The 24,239-nt window shown below is 42.8% G+C and overlaps 2 protein-coding genes across 2 annotated transcripts in view; one reads left to right on the top strand and one right to left on the bottom strand.

The window, feature by feature from the left end:
* Positions 1–16,309, top strand: part of LOC115354421 (NACHT, LRR and PYD domains-containing protein 3-like) — a gene marked incomplete at its 5' end in the record, with an annotated part of 72,085 nt that extends 55,776 nt beyond the window's left edge. Inside the window, 7 exons of the mRNA XM_030044815.1 lie at positions 1,510–1,680; positions 4,804–4,974; positions 8,114–8,284; positions 12,758–12,928; positions 13,957–14,113; positions 14,762–14,804; positions 15,575–16,309. Of these exons, the coding sequence (XP_029900675.1) occupies positions 1,510–1,680; positions 4,804–4,974; positions 8,114–8,284; positions 12,758–12,928; positions 13,957–14,113; positions 14,762–14,804; positions 15,575–16,125 (1,435 nt within the window). The remainder of the gene's footprint in view (positions 1–1,509; positions 1,681–4,803; positions 4,975–8,113; positions 8,285–12,757; positions 12,929–13,956; positions 14,114–14,761; positions 14,805–15,574) is intronic.
* A 5,906-nt stretch (positions 16,310–22,215) lies between these two features.
* On the bottom strand, positions 22,216–23,711 carry LOC115354420 (putative nuclease HARBI1). Its single transcript, XM_030044814.1, has 3 exons — positions 23,000–23,711; positions 22,687–22,932; positions 22,216–22,364 (listed from the first exon to the last, which is right to left on the bottom strand). Exons 1-3 carry the CDS (start codon positions 23,667–23,669, stop codon positions 22,216–22,218), a joined length of 1,065 nt encoding a protein of 354 aa, XP_029900674.1. The 5' UTR covers positions 23,670–23,711.
* Between the last annotated feature and the right edge of the window lie 528 nt (positions 23,712–24,239).

Genomic DNA, 24,239 nt, shown 5'->3' with positions numbered 1-24,239 from the left:
GCTGGTTTGGAGCCGGTGCCTGACTTAGCACCAGTTTTTTGGTTTTCCACCGCCCAAGCTGGGGCCAAACTGGTTCCAAACTGGTGCTAGGCAAGCACCGACTCCGAGCAGGGGCTAAACAGGAGCCAGAGAAAGAACCGATGACGTGGCCCACCGCGTCATTGGTGGGCGGGGTTACAAAACAAAACGAACTGCGAACGCTATAAACATAAACAATAATCCCCGAGAAGCCGTGGGTTATACTGATTTTACAACGGCATGGAACGCGGCTCAGCCAATCACATTTAAGGATCAGAAGCACCCGTTTTATAACTAAACATAGCTGTCATTCGTTCCGATCACGAATCCGACAGGTAGCCGGCAATAATTGTGTTTTTCGCCTCTGTATTGAAATGTAGGCTTGTAAAGACACACGCAGTATTTGCATCGCTAATAAATCCAGATCCTGCTCCACCCGGGGCCAGAAACTGTATCGGGAAAGCAGCGTTATATGCTTGACTGAGACGCGGCTCACCAACATCATCCCCGACTCACTGATCAGTCTCACCGGCTTCAGGACAGGACGGGCGGACAGAGACAGAGACGCTGCAGCCGCTGGACTGTATGAGTGTGCAGTTTTATGTGTGTTGAAGTGATGAAGCTGCCGTGACAATGTAATTTCCTGCAACGGATTAATTAAGTATCATTCATTCATTCATTCATTCATGATGGTTATTGTGATTCTGAGCGAGCGTCTCACGCACCCGTCATCACGTTTTCCGATGACGTCATGACGTGGCTCTGACTTTTCTCCACTTTGCTCTTGACCGGTGGAAAAGCAAACCGGTTCTTCGTTGGCACCAGTTAAGCACCGGCTCTAGCACCAGCTCCGAACCAGCACCAGGTTTTTTCTGGTGGAAAAGGGGCATGTGTCTTTTATAAGACCCGTGCAAAAACTAAAAGAAAGTGCAGCTTATTTCACATGCAGGTGTATTAATCGCTTTACACTCATTATAAGACATATTCACCTGACAAATCCAGATTAACATCTTATTTCAAGATTCAAAGTGTCAAAATTCAAAGAGTCAAAATATAGCTGTCAAAGCACTGAGGACTTTTCACTGAGCCATTCATTTGTTATTTATGGACGGACCTATGGCTGTTTTCACGTCTACTGTATTTAGCACTGAATTTGAATTATTTTGGACCTTTTATCATTTCCTGCTTTCATTGTTTGTTTATTTGTGTTTTTAATATTTTGATGTCTTTTCATTTCAGGTGTTATCTTTATCTTTTCATTTGCTCTGATGGTTTTATAAAGCACTTTGGAACTTTGCTTTAAAGGTCTAATATAAATATAAATTAGTATTATCAGTATTATTATTAATATAATTGTTATAATAATTATTTAGTTGGTTTGTCCTTCCTTTTTGAATATTTTGAAAAATCTATGACTGATAAATATCAAAAAACAAACAAACAAACAAAAAACACTGGAAATTAAAGCTCCATATTTTATTCTTCATTCAGATTGAGGAGCTGCTGGTTGTCAAAGAGCTGCTGTGCTTCTCTGGCCTCGGCTCTGAAGTCCAACCCCCATCTGACAGAGCTGGACCTGAGTGAGAACCAGCTGCTGGATTCAGGAGTGGAGCTGCTGTCTGCTGGACTGGAGAGTCCAAACTGCAGACTGAAGACTCTCAGGTCAGACTGCACTTTTTAATGATGACATGAATATATGGATATTGTTTGAATCATATAGTAGCACTAAATGTCTCTAAGGCTGATATTGCTGTGAAGTATATGTTGTGCTTTTTTAAAGTCGGGGCTGCTGGTTCTTTTAGTTTTTGTGAGGATGGTTGGTCAGGTTCTGTATCATGGATGCATGTGTGCTTTGTGAGGTTTGACAAGTAACTAACAACCGTCTCATGTGTCAGGAGAGAGAGAGGTAAGGTAAGGTAAGGTAAGGTAAGGTTAGGTAAGGTCATTTTTATTTCATGTGTCATACACCAAAACAGATGCCCAGCCCACATGGGCTTACAAGACAGTAAAAAGAAATCCAATAAAAAGGAGCAATAAACAGAGTAAGCAAAAAGAGAACTCCTCCATATGTGTCACTCACTGTCAAGCAGATATAGGCCCAGTCAGTTAACTTGGGCAGTACAGCAAGAACACAACTTCAATTTAAGTCAGAGGCAAACACATCAAACATAAAGCGCCCTCATACACTGTATGAGCGCCCCCTGCAGGATCCTCCACTGCAGGTCACCTGATCTTTTGTCCAGCAGGGCTTTATAAGACACCCTCCACACTGGTCTACAACCATCAGACACCTTCAGTTTAGTCCTCCACACAGTGTCCTTTATCTCAGCCAGCACTCCTCGGGTTAAAACAGCAACACAACACTTACACAGACATTTCCTATTTGACATGTAAAGGTCCATCTTTATGGCTGACGTAGAGCCCAACAGAGATCCTGTTTTCCAGTCTGCTCTATTGTGAGACCCAACTCAGGGAAAGGATCTCTGAACGAACAGGATTGATCGGTCCAGGAAAATCCTTTCACGCCGTAATTCTCTCCTTATTTGGACTTGTCGTTCAGGGGGATCCTCAGTGATTGGGCAGGCCACGTTCTGGCAAACAGCTGATTGGCCAGGGGGCGGAGCTTTATGTAGGATTCAATCCTGTCCTGAAAGTTAGCCTGCCCCGGAAAGGCTAGCTTTCAGGACAGGTTCAGGACAGGTTTTCAATTCTGATGAGAGGTGAACCAGCTTTGTGATACAGAAAATCCGGAGTTGAGCCTGAAGGCATCTCGCTAACACCTTAATCCCACTTTGTGATACAGGCCTCTGGTATTAAACACTCTGATATTCGGCTCACACAACATCAGCGTAGAATTTTTCAAGTTGTAATTTTTCAAGTCTTGCTTTTCCAGACTTTTCCTTTCATGGCCCAACAAACTATTTACATCTGAACCTGGAAGCTTTCCACTCCTAGTTTGAAGAGAGTTGTCGGGGACTGAAAAATAAATCAGTAACTACATATATAAATAAAAAAGAGAAAAACAAAGCATATGTATATCAGTACACATATATACACCTGCATACATACATACATACATGACATGTGCACACCTGTACAAAGATACACAAATATGCATCCAACATTCATTTGTCTGTAAAAAAACACTCTGTGGAATCAATTACAATCTGATCTTACTGGTGTTGTAGTCCTCGAGGTCGGTCGGGGTCTCGAGACCACTTTCTGAGGGTCTCGGTCTCGTCTCAGAATCGAAGATATTTTCACTCGGTCTTGTCTCGGTCTCGGACTGGGCGGACTCTGGATTTTTGATCAAGACCGGTCGAGACCAGGCTCTCACTGCTGTGATAAGAGAAAAAAGAAAAGTGCAGCTGCTTCCCAGGTCACTCAGCCTTTGAGACACCTTGAGTGACGCCCCCCTGAACACGCAGAGTGGATGAAGACGGCTGGAGAAGCCGTGGTTATGTTTGGCGTCCCCAGGAAATCGCCATGAAAAATGTCAGCAAACTCACGTATCATTAAGTTTAGTTTCCAAAATCATAAGGACTTTATCTGCAAAACCACATGCAAGCAAAAACAGTCTGCAGGGTGCAAATTCTGCGGTGCACAACTCACAGAAACCGCTGTGTCTTTTATAAGACCCGTGCAAAAACTAAAAAAAAGTGCAGCTTATTTCACATGCAGGTGTATTAATCGCTTTACAATCATTATAAGCCACATTCACCTGACAAATCCAGATTAACATCTTATTTCAGGATTCAAAGTGTCAAAATTCAGAGTCAAAATATAGCTGTCAAAGCACCAAAATGCAAAATGTTCTCAAATTAATTATTTTAAGGACCCATGATCAAGAAAGTCAACAAAAACACCTCGCTGAAATGGTTTGTCAGGTTTTTTTCACTTAGTTCATTTAATTTAGGCCTTATTCCTTTTTCTTTTAATCTTTCTTTATGAAATGACATATTTATCATTGCTTGTCAGTGCAGTTTTTAAAAAGTATGATGGCGTACTTTTTACAAGAAGTCAAACAACAAGTTTCCTTAGATTTGACATTAGTTAAAAAATGGTGCAATATTTTTGCAGCAGAGCTCTGGCCATGCAGTCCAGCTGGTTGAATTCCACTGCTCTTCACATTTTCTCTGCCAACTCTCATCCCTAATCTGAAAACGAGCCTCCTTCTCCTGTTTCTTTGTTACCTAAAGCGTATTTTCAGAGCGACACTGGAGAATACCGTTGTCTGGTCAGTCTGTTGAAATGCTCCTAACTTTGGCCCTGATTGGTCCAGAGACTGGGTGCTGGTGTCATGTGATGCAGAAGCTCTTGTTCTCCAGTTTTACTCTGAGAAGATGGTCGACTGAAGGCATCTGAGGACTTTTCACTGAGCCATTCATTTGTTATTTATGGAAGGACCTATGGCTGTTTTCACGTCTACCGTATTTAGCACTGAATTTGAATTATTTTGGACCTTTTATCATTTCCTGCTTTCATTGTTTGTTTATTTGTGTTTTTAATATTTTGATGTCTTTTCATTTCAGGTGTTATCTTTATCTTTTCATTTGCTCTGATGGTTTTATAAAGCGCTTTGGAACTTTGCTTTAAAGGTCTAATATAAATATAAATTATTATTATCAGTATTGTTATTCATAAAATTGTTATAATAATTATTTAATTGGTTTGTCCTTCCTTTTTGAATATTTTGAAAAATCTATGACTGATAAATATAAAAAAAAAAAAAAAAAAAAAAAAAAACACTGGAAATTATAGCTCCATATTTTATTCTTCATTCAGATTGAGTGGCTGCAGGTTGTCATGGAGCTGCTGTGCTTCTCTGGCCTCGGCTCTGAAGTCCAACCCCCATCTGACAGAGCTGGACCTGAGTGAGAACCAGCTGCTGGATTCAGGAGTGGAGCTGCTGTCTGCTGGACTGGAGAGTCCAAACTGCAAACTGAAGACTCTCAGGTCAGACTGCACTTTTTAATGATGATATAAATATATGGATATTGTTTGAATCATATAGTAGCACTAAATGTCTCTAAGGCTGATATTGCTGTGAAGTATATGTTGTGCTTTTTTAACGTCGGGGCTGCTGGTTCTTTTAGTTTTTGTGAGGATGGTTGGTCAGGTTCTGTATCATGGATGCATGCGTGCTTTGTGAGGTTTGACAAGTAACTAACAACCGTCTCATGTGTCAGGAGAGAGAGAGGTAAGGTAAGGTAAGGTAAGGTTAGGTAAGGTCATTTTTATTTCATGTGTCATACACCAGAAAAGGTGCCCAGCCCACATGGGCTTACAAGACAGTAAAAAGAAATACAATAAAAAGGAGCAATAAACAGAGTAAGCAAAAAGAGAACTCCTCCATATGTGTCACTCACTGTCAAGCAGATATAGGCCCAGTCAGTTAACTTGGGCAGTGCAGCAAGAACAACAACTTCAATTTAAGTCAGAGGCAAACACATCAAACATGAAGCGCCCTCATACGCTGTATGAGCGCCCCCTGCAGGATCCTCCACTGCAGGTCACCTGATCTTTTGTCCAGCAGAGCTTTATAAGACACCCTCCACACTGGTCTACAACCATCAGACACCTTCAGTTTAGTCCTCCACTCAGTGTCCTTTATCTCAGCCAGCACTCCTTCGGTTAAAACAGCAACACAACACTTACACAGACATTTCCTATTTGACATGTAAAGGTCCATCTTTATGGCTGACGTAGAGCCCAACAGAGATCCTGTTTTCCAGTCTGCTCTATTGTGAGACCCAACTCAGGGAAAGGATCTCTGAACGAACAGGATTGATCAGTCCAGGAAAATCCTCTCACGCCGTAATGCTCTCCTTATTTGGACTTGTCGTTCAGGGGGATCGTCAATGATTGGGCAGGCCACGTTCTGGCAAACAGCTGATTGGCCAGGGGGCGGAGCTTTATGTAGGATTCAATCCTGTCCTGAAAGTTAGCCTGCCCCGGAGAGGCTAGCTTTCAGGACAGGTTCAGGACAGGTTTTCAATTCTGATGAGAGGTGAACCAGCTTTGTGATACAGAAAATCCGGAGTTGAGCCTGAAGGCATCTCGCTAACACCTTAATCCCACTTCGTGATACAGGCCTCTGGTATTAAACACTCTGATATTCGGCTCACACAACATCAGCGTAGAATTTTTCAAGTTGTAACTTTTCACGTCTTGCTTTTCCAGACTTTTCCTTTCATGGCCCAACAAACTATTTACATCTGAACCTGGAAGCTTTCCACTCCTAGTTTGAAGAGAGTTGTCGGGGACTGAAAAATAAATCAGTAACTACATATATAAATAAAAAAGCGAAAAACAAAGCATATGTATATCAGTACACATATATACACCTGCATACATACATACATACATGACATGTGCACACCTGTACAAAGATACACAAATATGCATCCAACATTCATTTGTCTGTAAAAAAACACTCTGTAGAATCAGTTAAAATCTGATCTTACTGGTGTTGTAGTCCTCGAGGTCGGTCGGGGTCTCGAGACCACTTTCTGAGGGTCTCGGTCTCGTTTCAGAATCAAAGATATTTTCACTCGGTCTTGTCTCGGTCTCGGACTGGGCGGACTCTGGATTTTTGATCAAGACCGGTCGAGACCAGGCTCTCACTGCTGTGATAAGAGAAAAAAGAAAAGTGCAGCTGCTTCCCAGGTCACTCAGCCTTTGAGACACCTGGAGTGACACCCCCTGAACACGCAGAGTGGATGAAGACGGCTGGAGAAGCCATGGTTATGTTTGGCGTCCCCGGGAAATCGCCATGAAAAATGTCAGCAAACTCACGTATCATTAAGTTTAGTTTCCAAAATCATAAGGACTTTATCTGCAAAACCACATGCAAGCGAAAACAGCCTGCAGGGTGCAAATTCTGCGGTGCACAACTCACAGAAACCGCTGTGTCTTTTATAAGACCCGTGCAAAAACTAAAAGAAAGTGCAGCTTATTTCACATGCAGGTGTATTAATCGCTTTACAATCATTATAAGCCATATTCACCTGACAAATCCAGATTAACATCTTATTTCAAGATTCAAAGTGTCAAAATTCAGAGTCAAAATATAGCTGTCAAAGCACCAAAATGCAAAATGTTCTCAAATTAATTATTTTAAGGACCCATGATCAAGAAAGTCAACAAAAACACCTCGCTGAAATGGTTTGTCATGTTTTTTCACTTAGTTCATTTAATTTAGGCCTTATTCCTTTTTCTTTTAATCTTTCTTTATGAAATGACATATTTATCATTGCTTATCAGTGCAGTTTTTAAAAAGTATGATGGCGTACTTTTTACAAGAAGTCAAACAACAAGTTTCCTTAGATTTGACATTAGTTAAAAAATGGTGCAATATTTTTGCAGCAGAGCTCTGGCCATGCAGTCCAGCTGGTTGAATTCCACTGCTCTTCACATTTTCTCTGCCAGCTCTCATCCCTAATCTGAAAATGAGCCTCCTTCTCCTGTTTCTTTGTTACCTAAAGCGTATTTTCAGAGCGACACTGGAGAATACTGTTGTCTGGTCAGTCTGTTGAAATGCTCCTAACTTTGGCCCTGATTGGTCAGGAGACTGGGTGCTGGTGTCATGTGATGCAGAAGCTCTTGTTCTCCAGTTTTACTCTGAGAAGATGGTAGACTGAAGGCATCTGAGGACTTTTCACTGAGCCATTCATTTGTTATTTATGGACGTACCTATGGCTGTTTTCACGTCTACTGTATTTAGCACTGAATTTGAATTATTTTGGACCTTTTATCATTTCCTGCTTTAATTGTTTGTTTATTTGTGTTTTTAATGTTTTGATGTCTTTTCATTTCAGGTGTTGTCTTTATCTTTTCATTTGCTCTGATGGTTTTATAAAGCACTTTGGAACTTTCCTTTAAAAGTGTAACATAAATATAAATTAGTGTTATCAATATTATTATTAATATAATTGTTATAATAATTATTTAATTGGTTTGTCCTTCCTTTTTGAATATTTTGAAAAACCTATGACTGATAATTATAAAAAAACAAACAAACAAACAAACAAACAAACAAACAAACAAAAAAAAACATTGGAAATTATAGCTCCATATTTTATTCTTTATTCAGATTGAGTGACTGCGGGTTGTCATGGAGCTGCTGTGCTTCTCTGGCCTCGGCTCTGAAGTCCAACCCCCATCTGACAGAGCTGGACCTGAGTGAGAACCAGCTGCTGGATTCAGGAGTGGAGCTGCTGTCTGCTGGACTGGAGAGTCCAAACTGCAGCCTGAAGACTCTCAGGTCAGTCTGTACTTTTTAATGATGACATGAATATATGGATATTGTTTGAATCATATAGTAGCACTAAATGTCTATAAGGCTGATATTGCTGTGAAGTATATGTTGTGCTGTTTTAAAGTCGGAGCTGCTGGTTCTTTTAGTTTTTGTGAGGATGGTTGGTCAGGTTCTGTATCATGGATGCATGTGTGCTTTGTGAGGTTTGACAAGTAAGTAGGATTCAAGGAACTTTATTGTCATACCAGCTCACATTTACATGTTAGTGGTACGAAATTAGCGCTCAGGTCCCGGTTTAAGCCTAAATAAATAAAGCAAGGTAAAAACGAAATGTAAATATAAAATATAAGATATATAAGTATAAACAGTACATATAAATATAAACAGTATATATATAATAAATTTAAATATACAGCCTATAAATATAAGTAGTATATATATATATATATATATATATATATATAGTACAGGCCAAAAGTTTGGACACACCTTCTCATTCAATGCGTTTTCTTTATTTTCATGACTATTTACATTGTAGATTCTCACTGAAGGAATCAAAACTATGAATGAACACATGTGGAGTTATGTACTTAACAAAAAAAGGTGAAATAACTGAAAACATGTTTTATATTCTAGTTTCTTCAAAATAGCCACCCTTTGCTCTTATTACTGCTTTGCACACTCTTGGCATTCTCTCCATGAGCTTCAAGAGGTAGTCACCTGAAATGGTTTTCACTTCACAGGTGTGCCTTATCAGGATTAATTAGTGGAATTTCTTGCTTTATCAATGGGACTAGGACCATCAGTTGTGTTGTGCAGAAGTCAGGTTACTACACAGTCGACAGCCCTATTGGACAACTGTTAAAATTCATATTATGGCAAGAACCAATCAGCTAACTGAAGAAAAACAAGTGGCCATCATTACTTTAAGAAATGAAGGTCAGTCAGTCCAGAAAATCGCAAAAACTTTAAATGTGTCCCCAAGTGGAGTCACAAAAACCATCAAGCGCTACAACGAAACTGGCACACATGAGGACCGACCCAGGAAAGGAAGACCAAGAGTCACCTCTGCTTCTGAGGACAAGTTCATCCGAGTCACCAGCCTCAGAAATCGCAAGTTAACAGCAGCTCAGATCAGAGACCAGATAAATGCCACGCAGAGTTCTAGCAGCAGACCCATCTCTAGAACAACTGTTAAGAGGAGACTGAGCCAATCAGGCCTTCATGGTCAAATAGCTGCTAGGAAACCACTGCTAAGGAGAGGCAACAAGCAGAAGAGATTTGTTTGGGCCAAGAAACACAAGGAATGGACCTTAGACCAGTGGAAATCTGTGCTTTGGTCTGATGAGTCCAAATTTGAGATCTTTGGTTCCAACCGCCGTGTCTTTGTGAGACGCAGAAAAGGTGAACGGATGGATTCCACATGCCTGGTTCCCACTGTGAAGCATGGAGGAGGAGGTGTGATGGTGTGGGGGTGTTTTGCTGGTGACACTGTTGGGGATTTATTCAAAATTGAAGGCACACTGAACCAGCATGGCTACCACAGCATCCTGCAGCGACATGCCATCCCATCCGGTTTGCGTTTAGTTGGACCATCATTTATTTTTCAACAGGACAATGAGCCCAAACACACCTCCAGGCTGTGTAAGGGCTATTTGACCAAGAAGGAGAGTGATGGAGTGCTGCGGCAGATGACCTGGCCTCCACAGTCACCGGACCTGAACCCAATCCAGATGGTTTGGGGTGAGCTGGACCGCAGAGTGAAGGCAAAGGGGCCAACAAGTGCTAAACACCTCTGGGAACTCCTTCAAGACTGTTGGAAAACCATTTCAGGTGACTACCTCTTGAAGCTCATGGAGAGAATGCCAAGAGTGTGCAAAGCAGTAATCAGAGCAAAGGGTGGCTATTTTGAAGAAACTAGAATATAAAACATGTTTTCAGTTATTTCACCTTTTTTTGTTAAGTACATAACTCCACATGTGTTCATTCATAGTTTTGATGCTTTCAGTGAGAATCTACAATGTAAATAGTCATGAAAATAAAGAAAACGCATTGAATGAGAAGATGCGTCCAAACTTTTGGCCTGTACTGTATATATATATATATATGTATATATCCACATGTGTTCATTCATAGTTTTGATTCCTTCAGGAATCAAAGGAATCAAATAGTTTTGATGCCTTCAGTGAGAATCTACAATGTAAATAGTCATGAAAATAAAGAAAACGCATTGAATGAGAAGGTGTGTCCAAACTTTTGGCCTGTACTGTACGTACATACACTTTTTGTTTTAGTATTTCTTTCTTTCTTTTTCTTTTAGATATGTTTGAAATAAAATTCATTCATTCATTCATTCCTTCATAGTGAAGTAGAAAAAGCTCACAGAGCGCAAAGAGCTTTCATTCACTCTGAAGCCCAACACACACTGGCGTCGCAGCGTCGCGGTGCGTCAGGTGATGCGCGTCACCTGAAGCACCCAACACAAACTGGAGGCGTGGCGCTGTAGAACGTTAATAACCTTCCTCATGTGATAACTCCCCTGCTGACCTGCTGTGGACGTCTATAATTAAGGATATACACTATATTACCAAAAGTATTCGCTCACCTGCCTTTACTCATACTATGAACTGAAGTGCCATCCCATTCCTAACCCATAGAGTTCAATATGTTGTCGGTCCACCTTTTGCAGCTATTACAGCTTCAACTCTTCTGGGAAGACTGTCCACAAGGTTGAGGAGAGTGTTTATAGGAATTTTTGACCATTCTTCCAAAAGCGCATTGGTGAGGTCACACACTGATGTTGGTCGAGAAGGCCTGGCCCTCAGTCTCCGCTCTAATTCATCCCAAAGGTGTTCTATCGGGTTCAGGTCAGGACTCTGTGCAGGCCAGTCAAGTTCATCCACACCAGACTCTGTCATCCATGTCTTTATGGACCTTGCTTTGTGCACTGGTGCACAGTCATGTTGGAAGAGGAAGGGGCCCGCTCCAAACTGTTCCCACAAGGTTGGGAGCATGGAATTGTCCAAAATGTTTTGGTATCCTGAAGCATTCAAAGTTCCTTTCACTGGAACTAAGGGGCCAAGCCCAGCTCCTGAAAAACAACCCCACACCATAATTCCTCCTCCACCAAATTTCACAGTCGGCACAATGCAGTCTGAAATGTACCGTTCTCCTGGCAACCTCCAAACCCAGACTCGTCCATCAGATTGCCAGATGGAAAAGCGTGATTCATCACTCCAGAGAACGCGTCTCCACTGCTCTAGAGGCCAGTGGCGGCGTGCTTTACACCATTGCATCCGACGCTTTGCATTGCACTTGGTGATGTGTGGCTTGGCTGCAGCTGCTCGGCCATGGAAACCCATTCCATGAAGCTCTCTGCGTACTGTACTTGGGCTAATCTGAAGGTCACATGAAGTTTGTAGCTCTGTAGCAATTGACTGTGCAGAAAGTCGGCGACCTCTTTGCACTATGCGCTTCAGCATCCGCTGACCCCTCTCCGTCACTTTACGTGGCCTACCACTTCGTGGCTGAGTTGCTGTTGTTCCCAAACGCTTCCATTTTGTTATAATAGAGCTGACAGTTGACTGTGGAATATTTAGGAGCGAGGAAATTTCACGACTGGATTTGTTGCACAGGTGGCATCCTATGACAGTTCCACGCTGGAATTCACTGAGCTCCTGAGAGCGGCCCATTCTTTCACAAATGTCTTGTTTCACAGTCTGCATGCCTGAGTGCTTGATTTTATACACCTGTGGCCAGGCCAAGTGATTAGGACACTTGATTCTGATCATTTGAATGGGTGAGCGAATACTTTTGGTAATATAGTGTATGATAAGGATCCAACGCCCAGTTTTCATTGTATCACCTTGAGTTCAACACGTTTGATCTTTAAAAAATTATGACCAACATAATTCATTACATTTCATTTATTTATTATACATGAAAATAATTAAACACAATGTTTTAGTTATATGTAAAACTGCCATGACTCGTTTAAAAACTGATTTACAGCAAAGTGAAGACAGTAACATTTTAAATTCATGTGTTGACACCCAGTAACGTTACTGAAACTGGATTTCTCACCTGAAGAGCCGATCTCCGAGCTACAGCTCGAAAATACAGGAAAGTGCCACAGAAGCAGAGAAGAAGAGCAGCTACGGAAGCTGGGATGGACATCCAGAAGGGAGAAACTACGCTTTTTCAGGCGCGTTGACGCTGGAAATAGGACAGTGGCGTGAAAGGTAGCAGCGCGGCGCGTTGACGCGCGTCTAGCCGCCGCCGGTGTGTGTTGGGCTTGATGGTTTGGTAAAGCACTTTGGAACTTACCTTCACAGGTGTAATAGAAATATAAATTAGTATTTTCAGTATTATTATTAATGCAATTGTTATAATAATTATTTCATTGCTGAACTATAAATAAATATAAATAAATATCCAAAACACTGGAAATTATAGCTCCATATTTTATTCTTTATTCAGATTGAGGCGCTGCAGGTTGTCAAAGAGCTGCTGTGCTTCTCTGGCCTCGGCTCTGAAGTCCAACCCCCATCTGACAGAGCTGGACCTGAGTGAGAACCAGCTGCAGGATTCAGGAGTGGAGCTGCTGTCTGCTGGACTGGAGAGTCCAAACTGCAGACTGAAGACTCTCAGGTCAGACTGCACTTTTTAATGATGACATGAATATATGGATATTGTTTGAATCATATAGTAGCACTAAATGTCTCTAAGGCTGATATTGCTGTGAAGTATATGTTGTGCTGTTTTAAAGTCGGGGCTGCTGGTTCTTTTAGTTTTTGTGAGGATGGTTGGTCAGGTTCTGTATCATGGATGCATGTGTGCTTTGTGAGGTTTGACAAGTAACTAACAACCGTCTCAGAGAGAGAGAGAGAGAGAGAGAGAGAGAGAGAGAGAGAGACAGAGAGAGAGAGAGAGAGAGAGAGAGACAGAGAGAGAAACCTTATTCTTCATTTAGATTGGAGTGTTTGTGTGTTCTAAACTCGGTTTCTGTCAGAGCCACATGACTTCTATCAGAAAGAGCTGCTGAGGCGTCGGCTCCAGATCTCTGCTGTGATGTGAGGAAGAAAATCAAACACATCAGGGCTCATCAACTCCATTTGTCCAAAGGCCAGAATGTTGTTAGGCAGACACTGTGGGGAGCAGACTTTACAATAACAACATATTCATTTATTTAGGAATAATTACCCTATTAGTGTTTAGTATTTTCACTTTCTTACAAATGAATACCTGTATCAGTGTGAGCAGGCTGCTGGAAAACATGGCAAATCCATAATAATAACTAGTTAATAAATAGTTAATAATAACTAGATAGTGAAGTAGAAAAAGCTCTCAGAGCTCAAGGAGCCAGTTCACTGAGGAGTGAAGCTTCAAATCTGGAATTATGGAAATGTTATGACTGACAGGAAGTTTGAATCACCTTTAACCGGTGTTGACTCTGTTATGCAGCGCCCTGATTGGAGGAAAATGTTGAGCCCATGCTTGCATGAAGATGCAGCACAAGACTCATTCCATTCCTAAAAGACAGGAAGTGGTTTGAGCTTCAGCTGTCAGGCTGCTGCTCTTCAGAGACAAGCAGCCAATCAGACGCAGCTCTGAGAGGGAGGCCTGCCACAGATCTGCACTCTGCATGTCTTATAGTTTATTTTTTATTCTTCATTCAGACTGAGTGGCTGCAGCTTGACAGAGAGCAGCTGTGCTTCTCTGGCCTCGGCTCTGAAGTCCAACCCCCATCTGACAGAGCTGGACCTGAGTGGGAACCAGCTGCAGGATTCAGGAGTGGAGCTGCTGTCTGCTGGACTGGAGAGTCCAAACTGCAGACTGGAGACTCTCAGGTCAGTAGAGGGGTGGAGTCAGTCCTAGAGGGGTGGAGTCAGTCCTCTGAGGTCAGTCGAGGGGTGGAGTCAGTCCTAGAGGGGTGGAGTCAGTCCTAGAGGGGTGGAGTCAGTCCTCTGAGGTCAGTCGAGGGGTGGAGTCAGTCCCAGAGGGGTGGAGTCAGTCCCAGAGGGGTGGAGTCAGTCCTAGAGGGGTGGAGTCAGTCCTCTGAGGTCAGTAGAGGGGTGGAGTCAGTCCTAGAGGGGTGGAGTCAGTCCTAGAGGGGTGGAGTCAGTCCTCTGAGGTCAGTCGAGGGGTGGAGTCAGTCCTAGAGGGGTGGAGTCAGTCCCAGAGGGGTGGAGTCAGTTCCAGAGGGGTGGAGTCAGTCGTAGAGGGGTGGAGTCAGTCCTAGAGGGGTGGAGTCAGTCCAGGCGGAGCAGCTTGGTTGCTTGGTTCTTGTGCTGGACACAGTCAGTGCAGGCAGCATTTCCTGGGAAATGTCCAAAGTGCTCAGTGGCCTCAGGACTGGACAGAAAGACAGAGAGAGATCAGCCAATCAGAGCAGCCACAGTGTGTTGGGGTCATGTGACCTGCAGGTGATGATGATGATGATGATGAAGAGGATGATGGTTTTGTGTTCATCCCTACAGGCTGGAACATGTAAAAGACTGGATTCCAGCTGACAGCCTGAGAGGATGTGAGAACTGACACACACACACACACATACACACACACACACACACACACACACACACACACACACACACACACACACAGAGCAGAGCTCCAGCTTGTCCAGGCTGAGTCGTGGGTTTGAATCCCACCTCAGGCCCTTTGCTGCAGGGCGGCCCCTCTCTCTCCCCGGCCTTTCCTGTCTCTCTCTGCTGAGTCCAGTCAAGCTACAAGGACAAAAACATGTTAGAAAAGGAGAAGACAGGATGAACAGATGTGGAGAGAAAGAAAGAAGCAGACAGGAAGTCAATTAGAAAATTAGAAGAAAAAAATAATTAAGAAAGCAAATCAGTTGTAGTTTACTTTTGGTGTGTGAGTGTGTGTGTGTGTGTGTGTGGGGTGTGTGTGTGTGTGTGTGTGTGTGTGTGTGTGTAAGGGGGCAGGCAAGGACAGAGAGGGGTAGAGAAAAAGAGACGGAGATATAACAGAAAAAAACCTGAAGGAGAAAAAGGAGAAAAAAAGGTGTCATTTGTTTAATTGTTGATATGTATTTGTTTTTCTCTGGTATTTTGGGTGGATATGAAATCTGCCTTGCAAACTCAACAAAAAATAAGCATTAAAAACAATAAAGTAAACAAGCAAATCCTCTTTAAAATGAATTCAAACCAAACTCAGATTGAAAACACAAAGTGTAAAATGACATTAAAAATGAAAACTATAATAACCTCATAAGAGCCAAGAGAGTGTGAGTGAATGAGGCTTTCTGAGGTGTGTTGTGTGTCTTCTCCCCATCAGATGCCTGTGATCTCACACTGGATCCAAACACAGCGAACAGATACCTCCGTCTGTCTGAGGACAACAGGAAGGTGACGGAGGTGAGAGAGCTGCAGCCGTATCCTGATCACAAAGACAGATTTTACCAGAGGTCTCAGGTTCTGTGTAGAGAAGGTCTGACTGGGCGATGTTACTGGGAGGTCCAGTGGAGTGGAAGGGTTTTTATAGCAGTGACTTACAGAGGAATCACAAGAAGAGGTCTTGACTCTGAGCTTGGAGACAATAAACAGTCCTGGAGACTGAGCTGCTCTGATGACTTCTACTCTGCCAGACACAACTGGAAGGACACCCGCATCTCTGTCCGTCCTCGTGGATCTGACAGAGTAGCAGTGGATCTGGACTGCTCTGCTGGGACTCTGTCCTTCTACAGAGTCTCTTCTGACAGACTGAGACTCCTCCACACCTTCAGCTCCACCTTCACTGAGCCGCTCCTCCCTGGGTTTCGTTTGTGGTCACCTGGTTCTTCTGTTGTGGTTGAGCTGCCAGTTTCTCAGAAACAAACTCTGACCTGAAAGAGTTCAGAACATGTTTGGATGATTTGTGGTTTCTAGTTTGTTTGGTTTTTATTGTATCAGGCATCTTGGTGGATAATTGTTGACTGACTGATTGGACAGGCTTGTAAATATAATGAGTCATTATAATGTTTGTATATTCAAATCTTAATGTTGTGCAAAAGTGTCATTTAAACCTCCTCCTCTGATTGATTGATTGACTTTTTTTGTATTTCTCGTCACTAAACAGACGTGAGAATGACAGCACATTGCACACTGCAGAGCTGTGACTGGAGCCCCTCTCCTTTTGGGCCCCTCCCTTCACCTGTTGATAAGATAAGATAAGATAAGATAAGATAAGATAAGATATTCCTTTATTAGTCCCACAGTTATGGAATCACCCCTTCCCCTCCAGTCTTTACGTGTTATCTGCCAGTAGTGTAGGGTGTGTGTGTGTGTGTGTGTCTGTGTGTGTGTGTGTGTGTGTGTGTGAGTGTGTGGGTGGGGGCAGCAGGGGGGTAGTTAAGGTGCTGAGAATGTGCATTCTAGTGCAGTCAGTGCAGTCCTGGAGAGTGTGTGGTCTACTGGGAGCACTGGTTGTTGTAGAGTCTGACGGCTGCAGGAAGGAAGGACCTGCGATAGCGTTCCTTCACACACTTTGGGTGAAGCAGTCTGTCACTGAAGGAGCTCTCCAGTGTAGTTAAAGTGTCCTGCAGGGGGTGGGAGTCGTTCACAATCATGGATGACAGCTTAGCCATCATCCTCCTCTCACCTACCACCTCCACTGAGTCGAGGGGGCATCCCAGGACAGAGCTGGCCTTCCTGATCAGTTTATCAAGTCTCTTCCTGTCAGCCGTTGAGATGCTGCTCCCCCAGCAGACCACTCCATAAAAGATGGCTGATGCCACCACGGTGTCATAAAAGGTCTTCAGGAGTGCCCCCTGCACTCCAAAAGACCTCAGTCTCCTGAGCAGATAGAGTCTGCTCTTAATGTGACTTGATCTCCAAGTCACATTAAGATGTTTAACGGTCTGTACCTGAGGTTTGACTTTCAGCAGAGTTGTATTTCATGTTGGACAGTGCACATTAATAAACACATGACTGTAAATGTGTCAGAGGCTTTTCTCACCTGCAGCCCCTGGCCAGGTGTTCCACAGGTTTCCTAAAACTGAAGACGACTTGAAGAGGGAACAAATCTGATTTGAACTCAGCAGCTGGATGGCTGCTTTGTGTGAATCCATGTTGAACGGCAGGACAGGTTTGCTCTTTGTGGAGCTCGAGCCCTATTTCCAGATTATCTGCCATCATCCTCAGACGCAGAGAACATCATGTCACCTCTCGCCTCAGTATTGATCCTGATATTGATTTAGCTGCAGGCCACAGCAGCGCTCAATGGGCCGATCGGCTTTGAAACACTAAGAAATGGCTGCTCTTCTGAAACGGACAGCTCGATGTAGACTCTTCACCGGCCGCAGAATGCAGCTGCAGGTAAACAGCACAGCCTGCTGCTAGCTTAAGGAGCAGCAGAGTCCCATGTGGCAGCATCCAGGACAAGTCCCAGAAGAATACGACTGTCTGAGACCAGAACTATGGACATGCTCGCTTTGAGAAGCCCTTTTCAGGAGGAACATCTAAAGCAGCAGAGACTAAACTAAACAAAGACAGGAGAGACTGAGCCTCCCTCACAGCTGATGTACAGCACACTGTGTGTATTTGAATTGGGTGACGTCCTCTTTGATTGGACTAAAAATGTAAATATTCCTCTTCCTCTCTTGTTTTATGTTTGTGTGCTACAGAGCCGTGGAGGGCAGTAGTATGTGTCTGCAGACCTGGAGACTGCAGATTCAGACCCGCAGTTCAGAGCGGCGCCTAATCAGTGACCTGCCGCTGTTATTGATCATATCATTTACACATGAACAAACAGCTGGTAAATACAGAAAATGCAGACTCGAAATATTTTCCCTCCATCCCTTTAAATGCGGCCCCTATGCGCCACATGCAGTGCAGACCCACTCTCTGCGCCACTGCCATCAGGCTGGAGGAGGAGGCCCTCTGGGAGCTCCAGGTGAGGGCGGGGCAGAGGTGGCAAAAGTACTGGGGCCTCATTTATCAACCGTGCATACGCACAGATGTGTGCGTAATGGGTGCGTAAGAACATTCCCACGCAAAGAATGGGATTTATCAACTTGTACTTTTGCGGAGGAACATTTGTAAATTTAAGTACAACTCTTACCATGCGTACACACAAAACCTAGTGGTAGAACGGTGAAACCACAAATAGAACGCACGAAGAGAGTCACAGTGTTCAGCAACTTCACACGTTCCCTGTTTCCTCTAATTCATAAAAAAAAATCTCAATTAGTATTTTAGCAGACAATTTCAATAATTGATGTAACAAGTTATAAAAGACAGCTGTGACAGGACAACCTGAAAAGAAAACTTGAAATGCAAGTGCCATGGCTTATCTTGCACTATTGGAGGATTTGGAGAACCGTTTTCAAAGAGCGTGCTGACAGTGAGAGCACAGAGTGGCATCTCAGCAGGTGAGTCAATATCAATATAGGGTACCATTTGGTGTCCCAGGCAGAAATCACTCACTTTTCATGAAAAATTTGCAAAATAACAAAACTCTGAGGGTTTATTATAAATGGCCTAACATTTGAACACACATTGGTACAGAGATACATCTTTAAAAGGGTGTTTTTCATATTAAAAAAAAATGTTCTATGATTAGATGCATGTGATTTTGCCATGTCCCAAACTCCTCTCTACTAACTTCACTGAGTGAAATAAGTAGATAAATGATATACAATGTACAAACCTTTTACATGCTCTTGTTGCTCTCATCAAGTACTTGAATAAAATGAGTCAATTGGATCATTTATGGTCTAATGTAATAATAATAATAAACGTTTTGCATGTGTCCCTGGATTTGCTGTCCACCCCGTCATTAGGTGTTTACTGCCACTATAAGAAAGCACCTGCTGTAATCAGTGACATCACTACCACTGCTTTGTCTTTTACAAATGGAGTGAAGAATAGCTCCTGCAGAGAGAGTACATATCAACATTTATATTTTGACATTTTCATCATTTTATGATTGAACTTGAATGTGTTCAATCTTAATGTGTCCACCCTGTCATTGCAAAATATGAATAAATGCTTTTCAGAAATTCAAAATATGTTTGTTAAAGTATACAGAGTCACCTTCCTAACTGATACATGTTGCTAGCTAATGGCCCACCATGTGCTCATTAAATGCAAACTTCAGCCAGAAACGTCCACCCTGTCATTGTCCACCCCGTCAAGTCTAGTTTTATAACAGTTTTATAAGTTTTTCAGTGTTTCAGAAGTCAAGTGGAGGACAAAACATATGCAGAGAAAGAAACCATTTGAAAGGATACCTATGTTTATACTTTCTGTGGGAGGCCTACATTTAGGGACCAAGGGTTTTTGTTTTGTTTATATCAATCTTGTTTTTTCGTCTAGTTGAAGGTTTTATTTATTTATTTTTGCTGTTGTTGAGTGTCATTTCCAAATGTGCACACTTCAAAATACAGTAGGTGAAGTAGTCATGTTCTGACAAAAAGCATTTGTTGACAAAACCATAACATTGTCCACCCCGTCATGTCATTGTCCACCCCGTCATGTTCATGTTTTCTGTGAATAAATAATTATTTTCACAAGTTGTCAAAACCTTTTGTGTGATTTTGCTCTGAAGAGATTAGGGCCAAACAGTATTATTTCAAAGTTTGACCAGATACCTTTATTTATAGAGTTTATTCAGAAAAGAAAGTACAACTTTCACAGATTTTACATATACAAACATATTTTTCTATAATTTCTGTATTTTTGAGAGATGTTTTCCAGAAACTAAAATATATTCCTGAACGAGGGACCAAATACCTTTCTGAAAATGTACATTTTGTAATCAATATGATTAGAACATATTTACTCTATTTAGAAATTGTCCCATGACAGGGTGGACACATTTTGCAATTCACTTGTACTTTCTATGCTTGCAGTCAATTTATAAAAGGTGCAGGAGCTTGACCAACATGCATTTCTAACAGCCTAAGGTCTACTTTATACAATGGATATGGAGTTCAGTGGAAAATCTCATCTTTTTTTTTGTGTCATTGGGAAGTCTCAATGGCACTCTATACTGATATTGACTCAGGTACCGCTTCCCCAAAAACATACTGATGGATTTATGCCGTGATTTACAACCAGTTTTGAAGTGAGAGACAAAACGCACCAAAGCCATCCCAGTGCGCATCCAGCTCCTGTCCACCCTGGGATTTTTGGCCACCGGAACATTTCAGCTAGAGTTTGGAGACATATGCGGCATTTCGCAGCCGACGTTAAGCAGAATCATGCCGGCAGTGTTGGATGCAATAATTTCTCTGGCCCCAACTTACATCCAGTTCTCATACAGACATCACCAACAAGCCGAAATTAAACGAGGATTTCACGCCGTCGCCGGATTCCCAAACATAATTGGAGCCATAGATTGCACCCACATCGCAATAAAAACACCACCACACAATCCAATTTCATTCAATCAATGCACAAATAATCTGCGATGCAAATATGTCTCTGTTAAACGTTGTTGCCCGGTAGCTTGGAGGAACGCACGACTCATTCATTCTGCACAACAGCTCTGTGGGTGTGCGCCTCCAAGCAGGAGCTCTTGAGGATGGCTGGCTTATTAGTGAGTGTTACAACGTTTTGAAATTATTTTCTGGGCTTCGTATGGTTTATTAAAACGGCTCTATGGGTAATCGGGGATAACCACTGAAGCCGTGGTTAATGACCCCCCGGAGCCAACCCGAGGACCCGCAGGAGCAGCGCTACAACCGGGCTCATGCTCGTTCAAGAACCATCATTGAGCGCGCGATAGGCCTGCTAAAAAGCCGAGGAAAAAAATCCATTCATGCGCTCTTAAAGGGATTGCTGCTACCATATATGGTCAATTGGAGGCGTTTCTGAATGCAAATGAGCCTAACCATGCACGAGCATGGCAGTTTAGCACAGGTGGGATTTATCATCACAGATTGCTTACTGGTGTGCGTACGACCGGTGTCCGCACATTTGATAAATACGGATTTTTTTGTACTTACACACATTCTAAGTTTCATTCCTACGAAAGAATTTAGAACCTTTTCTACGCACAGGTTGATAAATGAGGCCTCTGACATTCTGTACTTAAGTAGAAGTAAAGATACTTGTGTGAGAAAAGACTCTGGTAAAAGTAGAAGTACCAATTCAACTTCTTTACTCAAGTAAAAGTAAGAAAGTACAGGGGCCTCATTTATCAACCTGTGCGTAGAAAAGGTTCTAAATACTTTCGTAGGAATGAAACTTAGAATGTGTGTAAGTACAAAAAAATCCGTATTTATCAAACGTGCGGACACCGGTCGTACGCACACCAGTAAGTAATCTGTGATGATAAATCCCACCTGTTCTAAACTGCCATGCTCGTGCATGGTTAGGCTCATTTGCATTCAGAAACGCCTCCAATTTACCATATATGGTAGCAGCAATCCCTTTAAAAATGCGGGAATGGATTTTTTCCCTTAGGCCTGCTGTAATAATGGCGAAGAGGGCGAAGAAGAGAAATTTCTCCGATACAGAGATTGAGGTACTTGTAGGAGAAGTTGAAACAAGCCAAAATATACTGTTTGGAACACTAAATGCAGGTGTGACCAACAAAAGGAAAAATGCTGCGTGGGAGAAGGTGACGGCTGCCGTTAATTCTGTTGGGTCAGAGGAAAGAGCAGTCTCTGAGATAAAAAAGAAATGGTTTGACATCAAACTCAGTGCCAAAAAACGCATAACAGCCCATAGACACGAAATATCTGTTACTGGAGGAGGACAAGCAACAACTCAGCTTTCACCCATGGACACCCGTATTGCCAGCATCATCGGGCCCACACCACTTTGTGGAATTATTCCTGATGGAGACACAGACGCTCTCCCAACTGAACCAGCTGTACCATCGACCAGTCACACTGCAGGTAAAATAAAAAGCTGGGCTGAGGTGTTTAAACATTTAGACAGTTTAATTTGGGAAAATTAAAATAAACGTGACAATAATGTGATGTTTCTTCAATAACTCAGAAACTCAAGCCAGTCCCCCCTGCGCTCAGGAGCCGGAGGCGGCGGAGGAGCCGGGGGAGTTGGAGGAACAAGAGCAGCTGGGGCCATCCAACCCCCAGTCGGTGCATCCTGGGCCGAGGGTGCTGACACAGGCAGTGCTGCAAAACCAACAAGACACAACCAAAGCCATAAATGAAATAAAGGATCAACTGACCAACATCGCTAACACTTTACTGAAAATCAACGACTCACTGGCACAGATTGCTGCATGCGCATCACAAATGTTGAATAAATAAACTTTAAAATGTTGAATGATGTTGATTATTTCCCCCCACACACAAAGATAGCTAACAGGCAGACTTACCTAAAATCTCTGTATGATCCTCTCTCTTGTTTGAATGGCAGCGGCATTAGGGGGTGGGACAGGCTCTGCGATAGGCATGGGCTCGTCTGCTCTGGGGGGTTCCTGCAGAGGGACACCTTGTCTGATGGCCAAATTGTGAAGCACACAGCAAGCCATGATGATGTGGCAGACTTTTTCAGGCTTATACTGAAGTGCCCCCCCTGCGCTGGACAGGCACAGCCATCGGCCTTTTAGCAGGCCTATTGCGCGTTCAATGATGGTTCTTGAACGCGCATGGGCCCGGTTGTAGTGCTGCTCCTGTGGGGTCCTCGGGTAGGTTACGGGGGTCATTAGCCACGGCTTCAGTGGATATCCCCGATCACCTATAGAGATGTTATAATAAACCATACGACGCCCAGAAAAATAATTTCAAAATGTTGTAACACTCACCAATAAGCCAGCCATCCTCAACAGCTCCTGCTTGGAGACGCACACCCACAGAGCTGTTCTGCAGAATGAATGAGTCGTGCGTTCCTCCAGGCCACCGGGCAACAACGTTCAACAGGGACATATTTGCATCACAGATTATTTGCGCATTGATTGAATGAAATCCTTTCCTGTTCACGTAACTGTATTCATTGTGTGATGGTGCTTTTATTGTGATATGAGTGCAATCTATGGCTCCAATTATGTTTGGGAATCCGGCGATAGCATGAAATCCTCGTTTGATTTCGGCTTGTTGGTGATGTCTGTATGGGAACTGGATGTAAGTTGGGGCCAGAGAAATTATTGCATCCAACACCGCCGGCATGATTCTGCTTAATGTCGGCTGCGAAATGCCGCATATGTCTCCAATCTCTCGTTGAAATGTTCCGGTGGCCAAAAATCCCAGGGTGGACAGGAGCTGGATGTGCACTGGGATGGCTTTGGTGCGTTTTGTCTCTCGCTCCAACATGGGTTGTAAATCACGGCATAAATCCATCAATATGTTTTTGGGTAAGCGGTACCTGCTGAGAAGCCACTCTGTGCTCTCACTGAACAGATCAGCACGCTCTTTGAAAACGCGCTCCCTGCGGATCGCACGGTTCTCCAAATCTTCCAATAGTGCAAGATAAGCCATGGCACTCGCATTTCAAGTTTTCTTTTCAGGTTGTCCTGTCACAGCTGTCTTTATAACTTGTTACATCAATTATTCAAATTGTCTGCTAATTTACTAATTGAGATTTTTTATCAATTAGGGGAAACAGGGAACATGTGTGAAGTTTGTGATTGCTGAACACTGTGACTCTTTTCGTGTGTTCTATTGGTTTTTTCACTGTTCTACCACTAGGTTTTTTTGTGTACGCATGGTAAGAGTTGTGCTTAAATTTACACATGTTCCTACGCACAAGTACAAGTTGATAAATCCCATACTTTGCGTGGGAACGTTCTTACGCACCCATTACGCACACATCTGTGCGTACGCACGGTTGATAAATGAGGCCCCAGGCTTTGAAATGTACTAAAGTACAAAAGTAAAAAGTAAAAATGATTTTTCTATTTTTTTTTTCTTACCATTAATGATACATATACCTTTTTGATAACTTTTTGACGAAAAAAAAGTTCAGGGCACACAAAACAGGAACATTTCCTCTTTTATTAACAACCTGCAAAGTGCTGGTACAGAGAGAATGAAAATCACGCAACATTC

Source organism: Myripristis murdjan, chromosome 22 (assembly GCF_902150065.1).
Source record: "Myripristis murdjan chromosome 22, fMyrMur1.1, whole genome shotgun sequence".
Classification (NCBI taxonomy): Eukaryota; Metazoa; Chordata; class Actinopteri; order Holocentriformes; family Holocentridae; genus Myripristis; species Myripristis murdjan.
Note: the sequence above shows the minus strand (reverse complement) of the source record. Positions and strands in the feature narration are given on the sequence as shown.